This window comes from Notolepis coatsorum (genome assembly GCF_963971535.1).
Source record: "Notolepis coatsorum genome assembly, chromosome: 2".
Classification (NCBI taxonomy): domain Eukaryota; kingdom Metazoa; phylum Chordata; class Actinopteri; order Aulopiformes; family Paralepididae; genus Notolepis; species Notolepis coatsorum.
Window position 1 is genome coordinate 225,855,773 of NC_140166.1, and position 22,599 is coordinate 225,878,371.

The window sequence follows — 22,599 nt, forward strand, 5'->3', positions numbered from 1 at the left end:
GCCAGAAACAAAAACAATGGCTAATTTTATATATTGATAGTGGAAACATTTTAACTCTGTGACAGACCACCGTATAACTAAGGCATACATTTGTGGCATAATAAACTGTAAACAACATACACATTTGCACTGAACATTATACCTTTGTCTTTCTGCTATTTTATTATAAAACCAGAGACAAGCGTCTCTCTCTTATCGGTCTAACTTACATTAGAGTTCACATTTGAAAATGTGTTTAAATAGAGGCCTTGTACTGAATGTTTGTGTATTTCTTTGTCTTCCAACATGGCTGCCTGTAACATAGCGGCCATTGTTTTGAACATGGCAATGGAAGGGACAACGGTTGCTATGTGCAAAACGATGGTTGCCATGTGTAGATATTTGAGAATTATATCAACAGGAAAAGCCAGTGGAACAGTAATATGCTTTTCCAATGTTTCACATCTCAACCTTGCTGCTCGACCAAAAATAAAGGGCACATCAAAGCCTCTCTCTCTCCGATTGCTTAAAACAATCAATAACGCACGACACCAACACTTCACAAACACTGGTCTTATAATGTATGAGGGTGCAGGCTATGACAAAATGCAGTATGCAATGCAACACACTAAAGACCCTTTCACACATGCTGCATGTAAAATCTAGTTTTTTTGCTTATTTCACACTGTATTGAATACCATTGATTAACCCCAATTCATTTAATTTCAAACCTTTATTTTAACTAGAAAAAAGTTACGGTTCCCCTCATTCGCAGCAATGTCGGGTATAACAAGAAATATTTTAAATAGATATTTAAATGATAATCTTCATACACAGGAGGAGATATTGTCTCTTTCTGCAGGACGCAATCTTTCAAAACTTTAAAATGCATTGTTGCATCTATATTTAGCACATATGATAGAATTTCAATAGAAAATAAACAAAAAAAAGTAATAACAGTACTCAGTATAACAGTACTCAGTATAGCAGTATAACAGTACTCAGTATAGCAGTATAACAGTACTCAGTATAACAGTACTCAGTATAGCAGTATAACATGCAAATAAAATACCATTACCACCAGACAGAAAAGGGCATTGTTAGACTCTGAGGGGAAAAGGGCAGATGCTCAAGCACCCCTTGGGCCCTATGTGTGTGAAGAAAGACAACTATTGGAAGAGAGGACTAGAGAGAAAGGCTCTATTTAAACCATGAAACTGGTGTTTGAAGATGGGTGTCAGAAGTTCTTCTGATCCAGATCACATTAGTTGGATTGCTAGATGTGTTGTTAAGTATGTTGAGTTTTTAAGCAGATTTCTACACAATTTTAATCTTTAAATCTTGAGATTGTCTGAAGCTCATCCCATGCTGGTCACAGTGGTAGGGTTTCTCTCCTGTATGAATTCACTGTGAGAGTTTCTCTCCTGTATGAAGGTGCTGGTGTGTCTTTTAAATTGAATGAAATGTTTCCTCCACTGTCTTTAAGGCTTCTCTCCTGTATGAATGCGCTGGTGTATCTTTAAGTTTCCAGGGGTACTGAAGCTCTTCTGACACTGGTCACAGTGGTAAGGCTTCTCTCCTGTATGAGTGCGCTGGTGTGTCAGTAAGTTTCCAGACTGACTGAAGCCTTCCCCACACTGGTCACAGTGGTAAGGCTTCTCTCCTGTATGAATGCGCTGGTGTATCTTTAATTCTCCAGCGGTCCTGAAGCGCGATCCACACTGGTCACAGTAGTAAGGCTTCTCTCCTGTATGAATGCGCTGGTGTCTCTGTAAGATTCCAGACTGACTGAAGCCTTCCCCACACTGGTCACAGTGGTACGGCTTCTCTCCTGTATGAATGCGCTGATGTATCTTTAATTTTCCAGGGGTAATGAAGCTCTTCTGACACTGGTCACAGTGGTACGGCTTCTCTCCTGTATGAATGCGCTGGTGTCTCTTTAAGTTTCCAGAGGTCCTGAAGCGCGATCCACACTGGTCACAGTAGTAAGGCTTCTCTCCTGTATGAATGCGCTGGTGTCTCTTTAAGTTTCCAAGGATCCTGAAGCTCTTCTCACACTGGTCACAGAAGTAACACTTCTGTCCTGTATGAATGCGCTGGTGTATCTTTAATTCTCCAAGAGTCCTGAAGCTCTTCTCACACTGGTCACAGTGGTAAGGCTTCTCTCCTGTATGAATGCGCTGGTGTTTCTTTAAGTCTCCAGAGGTCCTGAAGCGCGATCCACACTGGTCACAGTAGTAAGGCTTCTCTCCTGTATGAATGCGCTGGTGTTTCTTTAAGTCTCCAAGGGTCCTGCAGCTCTTCTCACACAGATCACAGTGGTAAGGCTTCTCTCCTGTATGAATGCGCTGGTGTATCTTTAAATCTCCAGAGGTCCTGAAGCGCGCTCCACATTGGTCACAGTAGTAAGGCTTCTCTCCTGTATGAATGCTCTGGTGAACCTTTAAGCCGTAATATCTACTGAAGCTCTTCTCACATTGGTCACAGTAGTAAGGCTTCTCTCCTGTATGAATGCGCTGGTGTTTCTTTAAGTTGGACTTCTTGATGAAGCTCTTCTCACACTGGTTTGACTTGTTCATATCTCTGCTTGTCGTTGGGGAGCAATGCAGCAATTGTACCTGGAGAAGAGAGAAGTACACCAATGAAATCCATGTATTGATTAGCATATTGATCAATAGTTTGTAATATGTGTATGAATTAAGATCACTTTTTTTCTGTTTCTTTCAAGTCTTATAGTATCCAGCATATTGCCACCCTCCCAGCACCAAGACAACTGTTGGCATTGCAGCCTTGATGCTGCTCGTTAATCCTGTTGTAGCCTATATTGTGAAGAGAGTGAATGTAATATTTAATTGTGAAGAGAATTACGTCGCTGCAGATGCTAGCAGTTAGCTGACCATTATTATAGTAAAATCACATGTTTACCTTCTTCATACTTTGTACCCTTTAACCTCCGTCGGACCGCTCAGGCTAAAGAGGTTAATTAACTAGAAGCAATTTAAAGTAAAGTAAAATTAGGCATTAGGCATCTGTCACTCAAAGTGCTTATGGGCTTATGTCTTCAATAGACTCACAGGAATTGTGTAAAGTTGCCCAAATAGTGCTAGGAATAGCAATGCAGGTCCCCTTTAAACAACTCCCAATGTAATTTTCTTCCCCATCTTACCACTGACAATCTCTTGAGCGGGATTTCCAAGAGTCTTGTCTGTAGTTTAGCTCCACTCTTCTCTCCAAGCTCCTCATAACCTTGGATTACAAACCAGTCTGTGTCCTTCTCTGAAACAGAGAACCGTCGTATTTGTATTCGTTTATTAAAAATGATCCCATTAGCTGATGCCAATGGCACCAGCTAGTCTTCCTGGGGTCCGAAGTCCCACATATCCATATATACACATACAAATATACATATATACGCACACACATATACATACACACTATATACATACATACATATACACACACATATTCAGTATATAAACAAAACAACAACCTAACTTATTACAATCATACAAAAAAAGACATACAAAAAAACAATATTGCACATGAAAGATGAAGAGCTAATGCTTGCCTGTAAAGGGCAGCATTACCATCTTCAGCTTGTCACAGCTAAGAAAATAATAAGAACAAATAATTAAAAACAAAAATAAATAACCACCAATACTGCTCACTAGCCAAGTAATAACGCTAGTTAGCCAGCGCCAGCTAGGTACCAACGCCAGCTCACAGAACGATAGCCACGCCAGTTAGCCAGCGCCAGCTAGGTACTAACGCCAGCTCACAGAACGATAGCCACGCTAGTTAGCACCAGCTAGGTACTAACGCCAGCTCACAGATCGATAGCCACGCTAGTTAGCCAGCGCCAGCTAGGTACCAACGCCAGGTACCAACGCCAGCTCACAGAACAATAGCCACGCTAGTTAGCCAGCTAGGTACTAACGCCAGCTCACAGAACGATAGCCACGCTAGTTAGCCAGCCAGGTATCAACGCCAGCTCACAGAACGATAGCCACGCTAGTTAGCCAGCGCCAGCTAGGTACTAACGCCAGCTCACAGAACGATAGCCAAGCTAGTTAGCACCAGCTAGGTACTAACGCCAGCTCACAGAATGATAGCCACGCTAGTTAGCCAGCGCCAGCTAGGTACCAACGCCAGCTCACAGAACGATAGCCACGCTAGTTAGCCAGCTAGGTACTACCGCCAGCTCACAGAACGATAGCCACGCTAGTTAGCAAGCCAGGTACCAACGCCAGCTCACAGAACGATAGTCACGCTAGTTAGCCAGCGCCAGCTAGGTACAAACGCCAGCTCACAGAACGATAGCCACGCTAGTTAGCCAGCGCCAGCTATGCACCAACGCCAGCTCACAGAACGATAGCCACGCTAGTTAGCCAGCGCCAGCTAGGTACCAACGCCAGCTCACAGAACGATAGCCACGCTAGTTAGCCAGCGCCAGCTAGGTACTAACGCCTGCTCACAGAACGATAGCCACGCTAGTTAGCCAGCGCCAGCTAGGTACCAACGCCAGCTCACAGAACGATAGCCACGCTAGTTAGCCAGCGCAAGCTAGGTACCAATGCCAGCTCACAGAACGATAGCCACGCTAGTTAGCCAGCGCCAGCTAGGTACCAACGCCAGCTCACAGAACGATAGCCACGCTAGTTAGCCAGCGCCAGCTAGGTACTAACGCCAGCTCACAGAACGATAGCCACGCTAGTTAGCACCAGCTAGGTACTAACGCCAGCTCACAGAATGATAGCCACGCTAGTTAGCCAGCGCCAGCTAGGTACCAACGCCAGGTACCAACGCCAGCTCACAGAACAATAGCCACGCTAGTTAGCCAGCTAGGTACTAACGCCAGCTCACAGAACGATAGCCACGCTAGTTAGCCAGCCAGGTATCAACGCCAGCTCACAGAACGATAGCCACGCTAGTTAGCCAGCGCCAGCTAGGTACTAACGCCAGCTCACAGAACGATAGCCAAGCTAGTTAGCACCAGCTAGGTACTAACGCCAGCTCACAGAATGATAGCCACGCTAGTTAGCCAGCGCCAGCTAGGTACCAACGCCAGCTCACAGAACGATAGCCACGCTAGTTAGCCAGCTAGGTACTACCGCCAGCTCACAGAACGATAGCCACGCTAGTTAGCAAGCCAGGTACCAACGCCAGCTCACAGAACGATAGTCACGCTAGTTAGCCAGCGCCAGCTAGGTACAAACGCCAGCTCACAGAACGATAGCCACGCTAGTTAGCCAGCGCCAGCTATGCACCAATGCCAGCTCACAGAACGATAGCCACGCTAGTTAGCCAGCGCCAGCTAGGTACCAACGCCAGCTCACAGAACGATAGCCACGCTAGTTAGCCAGCGCCAGCTAGGTACTAACGCCAGCTCACAGAACGATAGCCACGCTAGTTAGCCAGCGCCAGCTAGGTACCAACGCCAGCTCACAGAACGATAGCCACGCTAGTTAGCCAGCGCAAGCTAGGTACCAATGCCAGCTCACAGAACGATAGCCACGCTAGTTAGCCAGCGCCAGCTATGTACCAACGCCAGCTCACAGAACGATAGCCACGCTAGTTAGCCAGCGCCAGCTAGGTACCAACGCCAGCTCACAGAACGATAGCCACGCTAGTTAGCCAGCGCCAGCTAGGTACTAACGCCAGCTCACAGAACGATAGCCACGCTAGTTAGCCAGCCAGGTACCAACGCCAGCTCACAGAACGATAGCCACGCTAGTTAGCCAGCGCCAGCTAGGTACTAACGCCAGCTCACAGAACGATAGCCACACTAGTTAGCACCAGCTAGGTACTAAGGCCAGCTCACAGAACGATAGCCACGCTAGTTAGCCAGCACCAGCTAGTTACCAACGCCAGCTCACAGAACGATAGCCACGCTAGTTAGCCAGCTAGGTACTAACGCCAGCTCACAGAACGATAGCCACGCTAGTTAGCAAGCCAGGTACCAACGCCAGCTCACAGAACGATAGTCATGCTAGTTAGCCAGCGCCAGTTAGGTACAAACGCCAGCTCACAGAACGATAGCCACGCTAGTTAGCCAGCGCCAGCTATGTACCAACGCCAGCTCACAGAACGATAGCCACGCTAGTTAGCCAGCGCCAGCTAGGTACCAACGCCAGCTTACAGAACGATAGCCACGCTAGTTAGCCAGCGCCAGCTAGGTACTAACACCAGCTCACAGAACAATAGCCACGCTAGTTAGCCAGCCAGGTACCAACGCCAGCTCACAGAACGATAGCCACGCTAGTTAGTCAGCGCCAGCTAGGTACTAACGCCAGCTCACAGAACGATAGCCACGCTAGTTAGCCAGCCAGGTACCAACGCCAGCTCACAGAACGATAGCCAGTTAGCCAGCACCTGCGAAATCGAATGCCAAACTGATGATATCAGGAGCCATCAGTAGCTAGATAACATTAGACAACGCCGCATGCATTAATAAACTAAAGTGAATAGTTCGTTGACTGGGTAATTTTGTTTAATGCTTCAGTTATGTTGAAAGAGGAGCTCCAAGCTGCTCATACACTAGACTCTTGCCGTAATGGTTTGTTGACGTGGGTCTGTGAGGAGGAGGAGGGGCAAGTCGTGCACTACTGCAGCAGATTTAGGAGTCTGATCTGACGGTCACAGAGCTGAGGGAGCGCGCCCAGTTAGCTGTAGAAATCCATAGATTAGCCGCACCGTTATATAAGTCGCAGGGTCGAAAAATGGGGAAAATGGGGGGGGGGGGGGGGGAATCGGCTTATAGTCCGAAAATATCGGTATATAAAAACTCAGGCTTAGAGGCGTGGATGCTGTTATTGTAGAATGTGACTGTATTTAAGACAAGCCTTTTATTTACCGATAGCCATAAGAGTTCCCTATGCATACTGTTTATGTCCGTTGTTATGGGGCAATGTAAGACTAGTCTGGCAGCTCTGTTCTGGATAATTTGTAGTTTCCTCTGTGCACTGTCAGATGCAAAGGACCAAACAGGTGAGCAGTAGTCCAGGTGGCTTAAAATGAATGACTTAACGACCTGTCCCAGAATATGTGGTGGAACATAAGGACGGCATTTTCTTGCCATATAAATGCCATTACCCATTTTCTTAGCCACTGTGTCAATGTGCTCTACCCATGTCAGTCGACTATCTATTATGACTCCCAGTAATTTAACCTTATCAACCTGTTGTATGGGTTCACCAGACAAGTGCAGACTCAGTGTAGGATTGGCTAATAGTTTGTGACTGGATCCTATGATAATTGATTTGGTCTGGTCTTTGAGATGTTTAATACCAGCTTATTTAGTTGTATCCAATTAGTTACTGCATATAACTCTGTAGATAAAACTTTGTGTAGATCACCACTAGTGTTTGCAGCATAATACAGTGTGGAATCGTCCGCGTACATTTGTATACTTGCTTTACACAAAGCAGATGATAAGTCATTTGTGAATATAGAGTACAGGAGTGGTCCAAGACAGCTGCCCTGTGTCAAGCCACAATCTAGCCCTTTGCAGTTAGACACATGCTGCCATTGTAATACACTTTGTCTTCTAACATCTTGGAAATCTATGTTGAGGAAAATACTAAATCTATGTTGAGGAAAATACTAAATCGATGTTGAGGAAAATACTATATGTTGGGGAATACTATATCCATGTTGGAGAAAATACTACAGATGTAGTGAAGATGTCCCCGTTCTCTCAGTTAGTTTACTATGTGTACAGATGTAGTGAAGATGTCCCCGTTCTCTCAGTTAGTTTACTATGTGTACAGATGTAGTGAAGATGTCCCCGTTCTCTCAGTTAGTTTACTATGTGTACAGATGTAGTGAAGATGTCCCCGTTCTCTCAGTTAGTTTACTATGTGTACAGATGTAGTGAAGATGTCCCCGTTCTCTCAGTTAGTTTACTATGTGTACAGATGTAGTGAAGAGGTCTCTGTTCTCTCAGTTAGTTTACTATGTGTACAGTACAGATGTAGTGAAGAGGTCTCTGTTCTCTCAGTTAGTTTACTATGTGTACAGATGTAGTGAAGATGTCTCTGTTCTCTCAGTTAGTTTACTATGTGCTGCAATCAAACTACAAAAAAGCAAGCTTACAGAAACAAGTATCTTATAATGATGTCACAATAATATTACTTAAGAGGGCTAGATGGTGTAGTGCAAGTAAGATGTTTATGGCTGAAGGACTTCCATCCCAAGCTGTCTTAAGAAATTGTATGTAGAAATGTATTTGCCGGGTAAATTACTGTAAATGAGATCATCTTGGTTTTGTCCTTCAATCCCAGGAAACACTGAGACAGTTGTCTTTATGTAAGACTCTGCATTTTCTTTTCTTATCTTTTAAACTACGTTTTTTATGGTGCTTTTATATGTAATTTATTCTATGTATCGTCTTTTATATGGACCCTGAGTCCGTAATCAAATGTAGATTGATTGATATCCATGAGGTGTTTAGGAATGATAGAAATTAAGAACAAAATTACTTTAAAGAATGTAAGGAATGTAAATTAAGTGGTAAAATGATCACCTCTGGCGAGCTCGTCTATGTCCAGCAGACCATCCTTGTTGCCACGGGTGATGGGAAGCGTGTGGACGTCTGGACAATCCATTAGGGGTTTCTCTAGACGTTGACACAAAGATGCCCAAAACAAAATTCATCATGGTGGGCACAGTGGATTATTTGCCAAAAAAACTAAAGGCTAACTTACAGCAGGTTAAGAGAAAAAGATACCTTTGTGTCATGGTTCATAATGTACCGACAATGGCCTACATCTGCCAAACTTTCTTCTAGTACTGTACTTGTGCTGTATAATGACAGCTAATCTAATCTAAGCCTCCTAGCTCTCCAAACCATGCAACATAAAGTATGTACTGATCACAGACAGGTAGGATAGTTCTATGTATTGATCACAGTGCTTTACAGCAAGTAGAGTGAAAATCTATTTATTGTGGTCCCTCGCCATAGCAGCTTCCAATAATAAAATACAATACATTTAGTATAGAAAAAAATAAGATGACTAAAATAAAGATGACTATATACAGTTCTAAAAAGTGTGCAGTGCAATACGATAATTTTAGCTTAGAATAAAATAAGATGACTAGAATAAAGAATACTATACAGTTCGAAAAGTGTGCAGTGCAGATCAGGATGTAGATATTCAAAAGATTTAGGTTGTACACATAAAACAGTTCAGTGGATAGTATAATGAGAAAAAGAATAGACCCACACACTTTCAAGATAGTTACATCAAAACACTACACCATCCCCTTAATTTGGAATGATGTAAAAAAAAATTGACAAATCAATAAGACATTAACCTTTTTATTTTCCATTTAAAAACTAAATAGAATGCAGGTACAAAAATACAAACAAATCACACTACCTACTGTATAACCCTAATCCCCTCGCGCTATACATCCCAACCCCAGTCCACACCCTCATCCACCACCCAACCCCTCATCCACCACCACACTTCCCAGGCAACACTGAGTCATCAGCCCATATGTAGCCCTCTCCTCAGTTTCCTTAGAAACCTTTGCACATTGTTTCATAACAATTTACTCAAGCCTAGTAATAGACACAATATTTATGACACTGGGAATACATTCCCTGAGGTCCATAGATGTCCCTAGATACCAAGAACATGCAAATGGCCTTGTAGAAGTGGAGCAATCTTCCATTTACTTAGGTGTGTATTTTTAGGCAGATTTTCAGAGATTAAGAGGTAAAGAGGTTAAAATCGGATCGGATCTGATTGAGATTAAAGATTTTGAACTACTGGGCACTGAACATGGAGAGACCAATCGCAAATCAATCTGCACTTTCTCGGCCAAGCTATAGTAATTTTTCCCGCACCTACTCCCCAAACTCTGCATGCGCAGATTGATAAACCTAGACATCTGGACAACCCCGAGACTCCGTGGGCAATCTGCGCATGCGCATGGGGAGTAGGTGCTGAGAAAGTGACTATAGCTCGGCCGAGAAAGTTCCGATCGACTTGGGATTGGTCTCTCCATGTTCAGGAAACTCAAAGTAAACATAATTGTACTTACAGATGTTGTGGTGTCCACAGTCTGATGTCTGTTTCCACAAGAAGAAAGTCTTGGTCCAGTAGAGTTCTGCCACAGAGAGACTTCACACTGTAAACACACAAAGCGTTTGTTGAATAATCCAGGAATTTATGTGGAGTGTATCGAGGCTCGTGTTGATGACGTGTGTGGTGACGTTGAACCTCACGTGCCGGTCGTACCACGTGACTGATTCAGGACATTTGGCACGCGATTCAAGATATAAGGGGCAACGAAGCGCAATAGTCTCCTATGACTAGGGTTGGGTACCTTTCACATTTGAATCGATACCGGTACCCAAGGGTACCTTTTTTCTGTACTTTAGTCTCTAAAAATTATATCTATATACGAAGTGTTGTAAAAGAAAAAATCCAAACTTCAAATAATTTATTATCATTATTATTTATTTAGAACAATTTGTATAGATATAATATTGCAGCGAGCGTTGTCTGCATCTAGCTTTGTAAAGTGTAACAACACTTGCGACCGTTTTCGGCTTGCCATTGCCCCGACTGCTTTGTTGTTGAATCAAGTCAAATTCTAGGTAAGTGCGTATTGTGCGTGTGAACGTGCGGCACACTTCATAGGTTTCATTTTGCGGTAAACGAAACGTTGACGTCATCAGACTTTTAAAAAATTTATTTGGCACGGGCGGTTCTCACGTGAATCGGTCGGTACCCTTCATTCGGTTCGGTACCCATCCCTACCTATGACCTCACATTGTGTTGACTTAGGCATTTATTGCGCGTTTGTTTGCTATCTGTTCAACTAACTGAGCTGATCTCTCTCCTAAGTATTCACATAGTAATAACTAACTGAGCTGATCTCTCTCCTAAGTATGCACATAGTAATAACTAACCGAGCTGATCTCTCTCCTAAGTATGCACATAGTAATATTAATTAATGTGACAACACAGCATATCTGTTGTGAAGGGCCAGATTAAACCGAATATATATATTTATTTATATATATATATTTAATTGTATTTGTATATTCTCTAATATTCCCTGATATCCCTTGTATATTCCTTGTACAATATGCATTGAATATCCATTCTAGCCTACTGAACATCCCATAATAGTCTCCATTCTACTATTGGTCGAGACCTTGGTGCCAGGCTGCCATACCCCTCAGACCCAGTTCAAACGTACCGCTCCACATGTACGAACAAGTCCTAGTTCCGCGTAGGAATCTGGCTACCGCACCACTAATGGGACTATTTGTTCATAGTGCGTATATATACTGCGCTACTAAAGTAGGACTTTCTTTTCAGTCCAGTTTCTTACCCTCCAATAGAGTCACAGACGTAAAGCCTCCCCGCGACGCCACGTGTGGGAGTAAGGCCAAGTTCGCCTACCATCGGTATTGAGACATCGTGTATATTGATATTTGAATAGTCATATTTGGCACTGTATCGTCGAGTTGGACGTAGTCTATTAAGCTAATAATAGTCTGTTAATATATAGTGCTTCGTGCGGTGAGAATACTACCGTAGTCAGTACCCCATCGTTTCGGGCAGAGAACTGGCTGCTTACCCAGGGTGGTTGACCCATGTGAAGCTGCACCCGAGGAGCCCCAGAGCCGACGAGCGAGTGGACCTGTATACCGGATTATTCTACCGACGACAGCCCGCCTTCCCAGGCACGGATTATGCTTTGTATACTTTGATTATTCCATGGATAAAGACCCCCGACACTGCCGTGTGTTGGAACCCCCCCCCCGGAGAGGACGCAAGGTGAGGAGACGCTCTGCAAGACGAGGTCGCTTCACGTCTCTCCCCCGTGGACCGGAGAGAGCCGGCCCACAAAGAGTCCACCTGCTTTCATCTGTGGTCCAAGGATCGCCGGCGCATTGAACGGCACTACAGTGGGTTCACCTGGGATACCCTTGGCCGGACGAGGCAGCCGGATTCTACCCCCCCCCCCCCTCCTACTCCTGTCGGCTTACAAGCGACCGGATTAACCCCCTCTAGTGTATCTAGTATATAATCATTAAAGTATCATTGCTGTTGTTCCTTAACTATTCCAGGTCGTATATTTACCACCTGCGCCTTCAGAGATTGGACATTCTCTATTGATATACCGACGAATACTCTTTGCCATAAAAGTGCATACTATTTCAATTCATAAATGTAATTAAGTGATTAAGTGCTTGTTCTACACACCATCGCTGTGTAGAAATAAAGACCTGTTTCGACTTCATACATTTGTGTTGGATCCGTTTCATCTACGTGAGAGTGTTTATGATAATATATTTATGCCGTGTACTGGGTGGCCGAATATTAAGTACAAAGGTAGTGGTAGTAAGTATCATATCTAGTAATACAGTCAGGGAATTGTACGCCTCAGTTACAATTGGTCCTTCGAGCCGGAGGGTAATTAGTGTAATATTAATATAGTGTTATTAATATTGAAATGGCCTATGATGAACACTCCACGAAACGATCCTCCTAACCAACGCCCGCAGCGCGAACGACGGCTCCCTCAGTACTTAGAGGCTTACGCTGTCAGTCAACAACCTAGTCTTCTACTAACAGTAAACGCGGTAAAACTAGAAAGTAAAAGTATGTCTAACCCCAACGCCCAGACTACCCCGACCATAGAGGCCCCTACGGGCTCTAATGTAACTGACCAAGTTCACGGTGGGGACCAGTGGGAACCAGACATGACTTCACACCCCGCCAGTACTGAAGAAGTAGTCCCCGATGAGTCCCGGGAGGAATACAACGCTACCGAGAGAGAACTCGGCACGGAAGAAGACGGGGAGAGCACCGTGGAGATAGAACTCCAAGGCTCCGCAAGGAGTACCCCGAGGGAAGGCTCCCCTATACAACCGCCTTCTCCCAGCGAGGCAGAGAGGACCCTACAGCAGGCCTTCCTCATCAGCCTGAACGCCGCTGCTGAACGCGACCGACTGCAGATCCAGCAGCGAAGCGAACACGAGCAGATACGTCTAGAAATAAGACGCATTCAGATGGAAGAGAATGTGGCCCGAGAACGAGCCGGTGCTCAACGGGACGCAGCGCGCGACAGACAGCAGTCGCAACTAATAGAACAGCTGATCAGACGGACAACACCCTCTCCCTCCGCCAGAGGCTCCAGGAACTCGTCTAGACACACCTCCAGGGCGGCATCCCCTAGCCGAGTAAACAACCCTGAACTTGACCAACAGACGAGGTCTATACCCCCCACAGACCACCTCCCCCCACCGGTCCAAGCGAGACCTAGCAACCGGGAAGGAGCAGCATATCCTGTGGAGAGGCTAAACCAGAGACTACAAGCACTGGATGACCTAACTGAAGACGAAGAGGAAGAGGAGGAGAACCACGCCCGAAGACAGCACAGTACTCTACCGGACCAGGAGGTCCGGTACAGCCCAGGCTATACTCCCGCGGAGCTGCGCTACAGACCCCCGACTCTATACACGGGTGAGCACGACGCACGACCCGCACCGAGGAACAGCACCTGGACAAGCGGGCCATGGTACACTGCCGGTACCAGCCCATACCAAGGAGCGGGAGGAGACTCGCCTAGGAGGCCTCTCCCCCAACGCTCGCCGATGTATCCACAGTCAGCGTCATACATTGGCACGCCTATGGTACCCGACTTCACCCAAGAGAACCGGGCCCAGTATACAGAACTCCGCATGTGTCTGGAGACCATGTTGGTGGATGTATTGGATGAACGCCACAAATACGCCATCCTACTGAAGCACTTAAAGGTGCCCCGCGCACATAATATAGCGCTCGCCTACGCGACTTCCACCACCCCATACACAGCAGCGCTGGTAGCATTGGACCAGAGGTATGGGCGCATATGGGATTACGTGATCCAGGAGATCCGACACATCGACCGCTTACCCCCAGCAATAGACAATCGAGCACTGGACGACCTGTCCATCAGAGTGCAGTCCCTGGTAGGGATGTTGGGAGCGCAAAGAGAGAAGGGGAGGCATGAACTTTACGCCAACTCAAATGTGGAAAGGATCCTGGAGAAGCTGCCGCCCGCTCGTCAAGAGCGCTTTAGGCGGCAGAGGGACCACAGAGACCCGAATGGCCCCGAACCGAACCTCCTCGATCTAGCAGACTTCCTGGCAAGAGAAGTCAGCAGCCTACGGCTAGATACATTCGGACGGAGCACCCCTGGCTCCAGAGAAGGAACCAGACGACTAAATGATGGAAGAAGATCGGTGACTGTGATGCACCAATCGGAGTCGGTACCGAGCAGCAGGAGCCACAGTACCCCCTCCAGAACGGAGAAGTGGAAGATAGTGTGCCCCTACTGTGAGAAAGAACACTGGCTAACGCAATGTGACTCCTTCCCCAAGCTGAACGCGGAGGAAGCAGGTCAATGGATAAAGTCCAACAAGCGCTGTTTTCGCTGTGCGCGCTCACACATGGCAGCCGAATGCCGCTTAAAGAAAAGGTGCACCAAGTGCGATGGAGCCCATCTGGACATACTTCACGACAGTAACAGACGGCGCCCTTCACCTGCACCATCCAGCCGCAAAGCGAGCGTCATGTACATCGATCCCGCCAGCAGCAGTGGAGCCCGAGTACTCCTAAAAGTAGTGCGTGTGACACTAAGCTACCAGAATAAAGTCCTGGACACTTACGCCGTCCTCGATGACGGGTCAGAGAAGACCCTGCTGCTCGCCTCCGCTGCGGCCCAGCTAGGGCTGCGGGGAAGCGAAACCCAAATGACAATTCGGACAATAAGACGAGATTTGAAGACGATAAAGGGCGAGAATGTCTCATTCTCTATCGCAGCAAGCGGCCAGCCTGAGCGACGGTACCAGATTGCAGACGCTTTCACCAGCCAAGAAATAGGACTGTCGCGGTACACATACCCCGTCGCCAAGCTGATGGAGAAATATGCACATCTGCGCAAGTTACCGATCCCGCTCATAGACAATGCTATGCCGACCCTGTTGATAGGCTCCGACCATGCAGACCTCATTGTCCCGATAGACCGGGTTCATACCGGACCCCGAGGCTGTCCTGCAGCAGTCGAGACCCGTTTGGGATGGACTCTCCAAGGCCCGCTCGCCAAATCTCTCAACCGAAGTACAGCCACTAGATGTCTCCACTCCTGCAACACGTAGAGCGGCTATGGACCTTGGAACAAATGCCCTTTAAGAACGGAAAGAAAGACATTCGCTCTAAAGATGACATTTACGCCATTCACCTCCTCGAGACAGGGACCAAGAGAGTCCCGGTCAACGGCGTGTTGAGATACGCCACGCCACTCCTGCGGCGAGAAGGAATGCCTACTTTCCACGCCAAGACAGACGCCACAGAACGGTACCTGCTGAACACGGAGCGGCGCTTAGCCAAGAACCCCGCCCAAGAGAGTGTATACCGCGCTGAGATTGAGAAGCTCATCACAGCGGGACACGTCACAAAGATGGACATTAAAGAGGCTGACCAGACCACTGAATCGTGGTACGTGCCCCACCACAAGGTCCATCACAACGGTAAAGACCGCATAGTATTTAACTGCAGCTACCAGATCGGATCCCAAAATCTGAATAAAGAGTTACTGCCCGGTCCCACACTCGGCCCCTCCCTACTCGGCGTTCTACTCCGCTTCCGCCAGGAAAAGGTGGCCATCAGCGGGGACATTAAAGGAATGTTCCTGCAGGTGAGATTAGTAGAGGCGGACAAGCCCCTGTTACGGTTCCTATGGAGAGAGAAGCCAGGAGATGAGCACCCAGCCATCTACCAATGGGAAGTCCTCCCCTTCGGAACGACGTGCAGGCCCTGCTGTGCGACATTTGCACTACAGAAACATGTAGCAGAGGACCCAGCAGCGGACGAAGAGGTCCGACACAGCGTAAAGAACAGCTTCTACGTAGACAACTGTCTACAAAGCCTTTCAACCCAGGAAGAAGCCGAGGCTCTCCTGATTAAACTCCGCGCCTCATTGATCAAAGGCGGCTTTGATCTCAGGCAGTGGGCCAGCAGCGATCCGCAAGTACTGCGCAGCCTCTCCTCCGAGGACAAGGCAGCCAGCAGCGAGACCTGGATGGCTACAATCCCGGGAGAAGCCCAGGAGATGACCCTGGGATTGGTGTGGCGATTCAAAACAGATTCGCTTCACTACAGACACAAGCCCCTGACTACGGAGCAGGGAAGGCCGGCGGCGGCGCCGACCACCAGACGGAGTGTGTACACAACACTCGCCCGACAATATGACCCGCTAGGATGTATTCTACCGTACACCACCAGGGCAAAAATGATTGTACGAGCATTGTGGGACAAGGACCAGGGCTGGGACGACCCCATTCCCGCACACCTTGCATCCACCTGGAGAGAGTGGGAGATGGAGCTCCACTCACTCCCAGGCGTTAATATGCGCCGAAGCTACTTCCCACCCACGGTGAGGCCAGAGACATGTAAAATGGACTTACACGTCTTCAGTGACGCCTCAGAGGTCGCATACGGATCAGTAGCCTACTTGCGGGCCCAAGACCAGGGGGGAGAGATCTACACAGCATTTGTCCTCGCCCGCTCGAGAATAGCCCCACGCAAGCAACAATCTATCCCACGTCTAGAGCTCTGCGCAGCCCTAGCCGGAGTGCACCTAGCCACGCTCATCCAACGTGAGCTCACCATACCGGTGTCTAGAACAATCCTGTGGTCAGATTCCACGACGGTACTCGCCTGGATCAAATCGGACTCATGCAAGTACAAAGTCTTCGTGGGAGTCAGAGTCACCGAGATTCAAGACTTAACCGAAGAGTTAACCGGAGAAACAGAGTGGCGCTACGTTGATACAAAACAGAACCCAGCTGACGTCATCACCCGGGGGATGCCCCTGGATGACCTCACCCGTCGCAATGTCTACAGTGACGGCCCCGCATTCCTAAGACTCCCGGAAGGACAGTGGCCCATGCCTATCCCGAGGGAAGCAAGTCCAGAGGAGGTGGAAAATAAGAAGTCTGTGTTCTGTGGATTGAGCACCGTAGCCTCCACCGACCCTAACATAGACGATTGCACGTCCATAGAGAGTGCACAACAAAGAACATTCCTGCGGTACCACCCGGAGTGCAAGTCCCCCGCTGATATGTCAGCAGCTAACTACGAGGAAGCAGAATTGCTTCTACTGCAGCGAGCCCAGAGAGACTCGTTCCCCGATGAATTGGCCTGTCTACAGGGAGGAAAGCCCGTCCCATCAGACAGCAGATTAATTCACCTGGCCCCCGAGAGCGACGCTCATACCCTCATCAGAGTGGGTGGTCGCCTACGCAGAGCCCCCAATCTACCGGATGACATTAAATACCCGATCGTATTGAACAGCCGACACAAGGTCACAGAGCTGATTATAAAGAAATACGATGAGGATGTACATCACGCAGGAGCAGAAAGAGTCTTCGCGGAAATCAGACGTCGTTACTGGATCCTACAAGGAAGAGAGGCGGTACGACGCTTCCAGCGAACATGTCTAGACTGCCGCAAGTGGCGCGCGCAGCCCAGCATACCAAGGATGGCTGACCTTCCTCCATGTCGCCTCCGAATCGGTGACAAGCCATTCCACTCAACGGGTATGGACTGCTTTGGCCCGCTGCACATAAAGAAAGGAAGAGGAACCGAGAAGCGGTGGGGTATTGTATTCAAATGCATGACCACCAGAGCGATACACATCGAGCTTCTCCCGACCATGAGCACAGACGCATTCCTTATGGCCTTCCGAAGATTCACATCACTCATTCAGAACGCAGCGGCCCGCCTGATCTCAAACCTACCGAAGTCGGCCCATGTCACCCCACTTCTTAGGGACCTGCACTGGCTCCCCATTGCTGCACGAATCCGCTTCAAGGCCCTCGACCTAGCATACCGTGCGGCAAAGGGAACCGCTCCCGCCTACCTCCGGTCAATGGTCTCTAACTACACACCCTCAAGACCCCTACGCTCTGCATCTTCTGGCCGCCTCAGACCTACTCCTATCCAAGCTCCGGGAGGGTCATCAAAGAGAAGTCGCCTATTCTCAGTCCTTGCCCCACAATGGTGGAATGAACTACCCACCCCAGTTAGGACAGCCGAATCACGTCCAATCTTTCGCCGTCGACTAAAGACGCACTTCTTCAACCATTATCTGAATTAAAAAAAAAAAAAAAAAAAAAAAAAAAAATCTAACCCTAACTAACCGTACTGTCATGCACTTGTCCTAATAAACTAACCTACACTGTAGCACTCAACACTTTGATGAACATTGTTGCTCAGCTGATAGAGTTGTGCCCTTCCTGATGGCTTGTCGTACAGAACTTGTAAGTCGCTTTGGATAAAAGCGTCAGCTAAATGACTAAATGTAAAATGTCTAAATGTAAAGGAAGACCGTCTACCCTATTGTCCGATCATGGGACAAACTTCAAAGGCGGCGAAAGAGAGCTGAGAGAGAGCTTCCAAGCTATGGGCCCAGAACTTAAGACCCACCTCGCTCCAGCACAGGTTGATTTCCAATTCAACCCCCCAAACGCACCCCACTTCGGTGGCACTTGGGAACGAGAAGTGCGCTCCATAAAGACAGCCCTGTACGCAGTACTTGGGGCCCAGACTGTGGCGGAAGAAGTCCTAATGACAGTCCTCACGGAGATTGAGGGAGTACTTAACTCGAAGCCCCTCGGATATGTCTCCAGTGATGTGGCGGATATCGACCCAGTTACCCCCAACACACTCCTGATGGGGCGGCTAGATCCTGCATTACCCCAGACAATGTACCGGCCTGAAGAAGCGAACGGCCGACGAATGTGGAGGTACAGCCAAGTATTAGCCGACAAGTTTTGGAAGTTTCCTACTGCACTACCTACCGTCTCTACAGACCCGCCAGAAGTGGGTAAAGGAGAGAGACAATTTGACAGAAGGAACAGTCGTCATGATTATTGATCAATCACTGCCCAGAGCTATGTGGCCGGCCGGCCGCGTAAGCAAAGTGATCACCGGTGCCGACGGCAAGGTCCGAGCAGCTGAAGTGTTCGTCCAGGGTCGCACTTACACCCGTCCCGTGGCAAGGCTCATAGAACTGCCTCGACTCCCAGACACAATCGATGATGACCATGACCCTACAACCCTATGACTTTGTGAAGTTGACTGACCCCTACAGCAAACCCTTATGTGTAAATAGACAACGCGATTAATCTGTCTCTGTTTAACTGATTAGGTCTGGGACCTATTCAGGGGGTGGCTGTTGTGAAGGGCCAGATTAAACCGAATATATATATTTATTTATATATATATATTTAATTGTATTTGTATATTCTCTAATATTCCCTGATATCCCTTGTATATTCCTTGTACAATATGCATTGAATATCCATTCTAGCCTACTGAACATCCCATAATAGTCTCCATTCTACTATTGGTCGAGACCTTGGTGCCAGGCTGCCATACCCCTCAGACCCAGTTCAAACGTACCGCTCCACATGTACGAACAAGTCCTAGTTCCGCGTAGGAATCTGGCTACCGCACCACTAATGGGACTATTTGTTCATAGTGCGTATATATACTGCGCTACTAAAGTAGGACTTTCTTTTCAGTCCAGTTTCTTACCCTCCAATAGAGTCACAGACGTAAAGCCTCCCCGCGACGCCACGTGTGGGAGTAAGGCCAAGTTCGCCTACCATCGGTATTGAGACATCGTGTATATTGATATTTGAATAGTCATATTTGGCACTGTATCGTCGAGTTGGACGTAGTCTATTAAGCTAATAATAGTCTGTTAATATATAGTGCTTCGTGCGGTGAGAATACTACCGTAGTCAGTACCCCATCGTTTCGGGCAGAGAACTGGCTGCTTACCCAGGGTGGTTGACCCATGTGAAGCTGCACCCGAGGAGCCCCAGAGCCGACGAGCGAGTGGACCTGTATACCGGATTATTCTACCGACGACAGCCCGCCTTCCCAGGCACGGATTATGCTTTGTATACTTTGATTATTCCATGGATAAAGACCCCCGACACTGCCGTGTGTTGGAACCCCCCCCCCTGGAGAGGACGCAAGGTGAGGAGACGCTCTGCAAGACGAGGTCGCTTCACGTCTCTCCCCCGTGGACCGGAGAGAGCCGGCCCACAAAGAGTCCACCTGCTTTCATCTGTGGTCCAAGGATCGCCGGCGCATTGAACGGCACTACAGTGGGTTCACCTGGGATACCCTTGGCCGGACGAGGCAGCCGGATTCTACCCCCCCCCCCTCCTACTCCTGTCGGCTTACAAGCGACCGGATTAACCCCCTCTAGTGTATCTAGTATATAATCATTAAAGTATCATTGCTGTTGTTCCTTAACTATTCCAGGTCGTATATTTACCACCTGCGCCTTCAGAGATTGGACATTCTCTATTGATATACCGACGAATACTCTTTGCCATAAAAGTGCATACTATTTCAATTCATAAATGTAATTAAGTGATTAAGTGCTTGTTCTACACACCATCGCTGTGTAGAAATAAAGACCTGTTTCGACTTCGTACATTTGTGTTGGATCCGTTTCATCTACGTGAGAGTGTTTATGATAATATATTTATGCCGTGTACTGGGTGGCCGAATATTAAGTACAAAGGTAGTGGTAGTAAGTATCATATCTAGTAATACAGTCAGGGAATTGTACCCCTCAGTTACAATATCCCTTGTTGTAATTTCTGTTACTTTAAAAAGTGAAGTGTCTGTTGTGTTCAAAATAACTTGGATACAACAATAACACCTCACCGATGCTGAGGCATTAAAGAGCCTTGCATGAGAACAAGGAGACCAACCAAGGTGGACCCAGCTCAGGTAAGCCATTTTAGGATGCAAATGTAACCTGTGTGTTACATCTGCGTTGTCTCCGACTCAGCTTCTTCCCCCAGGCCATCAGAACACTGAACTCTCCACTCACAAACACACATGAGAACACACACACGCGCGGCAACCGCTAAAAAAAATCACTGTTTACTAGTGTATATAAGAACCAGTTTCTCAGGAACCTAGCATGTCTTTTTTCTATCATGCATATCTTGTGTCTTATCTATTTTATTTTTTCTATGCCTATTTTATTCTATTTTATTATTGTATTTTAGCATCAATTTTAGAGGACGATGATCTTGACCTGGACAGTAAAGCTGATAAGAGTCTACATTTCTGTGTTGATGATGCCATCCCCTGTAAAATTATTAAAACTTTCCCCAATGATAAACCTTGAGTATCTAGGGAGGTGAAAGCTGCAATTAACCGAAAGAAGAGGGCATTTCTTAGTGGTGATAGAGATATGATTAAACATAGGGCTGTCGCGATAACCGCATCACCGCAATCCTGCGGTGTGTCAAGTGACCCGTGGGATGTAGAATTGAATTGAATTGAATTGAATTGAATACTTTATTTTGACACAAATCGTATGACAAAAAAAACATTTTAAAAGACAAGACAATAACAGTGTCAATAACGCAGGTCAAAAATGGATAAAACACAATAAAGCCAAGGCTTGTTTCCATTGTGGTCCATACATGGAACATAAAAAGGCACAGAAACACAAATGGACATGTACACTGACAGGACACATTCTAAAAAAAAAAATTATAAAAACACCTAACCTGACAACTCATACAGTTAACTAATGTTAAAAGAAAATCCGCAAACCCTTAAAAGCAACTCATGATAAAAGAAATAAAAGCCAAGTTATGATAAGAGATAAAAAAAACATTTTAAGACCAATTTGAGTTGCTGCTGAGCCATGTTTTTAGGGCGGATTTAAATCCGAGAGGGGAGTTCAGGAGTTTTAAAAATGTTGGCAGGGCATTCCACATTACCGTAGCAGAGTAAAAAAATGCATCTTTCCCCATGCATGTCCTGACTCTCGGCGGGACCAGGTCCATGGGGCTTCCTCTTGTGGCGTGTTTGTGGACATCTCCTACTTTATTAAAATAATTGACTAGGTACTTGGGGACCGTTTCTTTTAGTACTTTAAAAACCAGTAGCATTTTAAGCTGGTGTACTCTTTCTTCAACCCTAAGCCATCCCAGCCTGCTAAAGTGGGCTGGCGTTAGGTGAGTCCTAAAGTGAAGGTTGTGCAGGAGTCTCACTAGTTTGTTTTGGGAGGTCTGGAGCTTTGTCTTCATTTGTTTTGATATGTTGCTGTACCATGAAGTGCAAGCATAGTCAAAGTGACATTGGATGAGGGCTCCAGCTAGGGTCCTCAGAGCGTTCCTATTTATGAACGAGGAAATTCTAAATAAAAATTTGGTTTTTTGATTGACCTTAGTAATAACTTTTTGTGCCATTTTTTCGTTAGAAAGTTTGTTATTTAAAATAAAGCCCAGGTAGGTGACCTCCTCTTTATCCTCAATAATGTTTTCACCTACTCTAATTTTAAAACCCTGGGATTTCTTTAGGTTGGCGTTTGACCCAAAGAGTATGGCCTCTGTTTTTCCCAGATGTAGAGACAATTTATTGTCACTGAGCCAGGAGCAGATTTTTTTCATTTCACTGCTCAGGACACTTTCCACTTTAGACTTATTCCTGTCTGAGACCAGGAGTGCCGAGTCGTCAGCAAACAGGAACAGGTTGCAATCGCATGCCGATTTCATGT

General features: G+C 46.8%; 1 protein-coding gene across 3 annotated transcripts in view; it reads right to left on the reverse strand.

Moving 5' to 3' along the window:
• Positions 1–248: 248 nt before the first annotated feature.
• Positions 249–22,599, reverse strand: part of LOC311222981 (uncharacterized protein) — a 145,943-nt gene continuing 123,592 nt past the window's right edge. For all 3 annotated transcript variants that reach the window (XM_084307653.1, XM_084307652.1, XM_084307654.1), the window contains 4 exons: positions 10,030–10,116; positions 8,504–8,596; positions 3,146–3,255; positions 249–2,597 (listed from right to left, as the gene is read on the reverse strand). In XM_084307653.1, the coding sequence (XP_084163779.1) occupies positions 1,461–2,597; positions 3,146–3,255; positions 8,504–8,585 (1,329 nt within the window). In that variant the 5' untranslated portion in view covers positions 8,586–8,596; positions 10,030–10,116 and the 3' untranslated portion in view covers positions 249–1,460. The remainder of the gene's footprint in view (positions 2,598–3,145; positions 3,256–8,503; positions 8,597–10,029; positions 10,117–22,599) is intronic.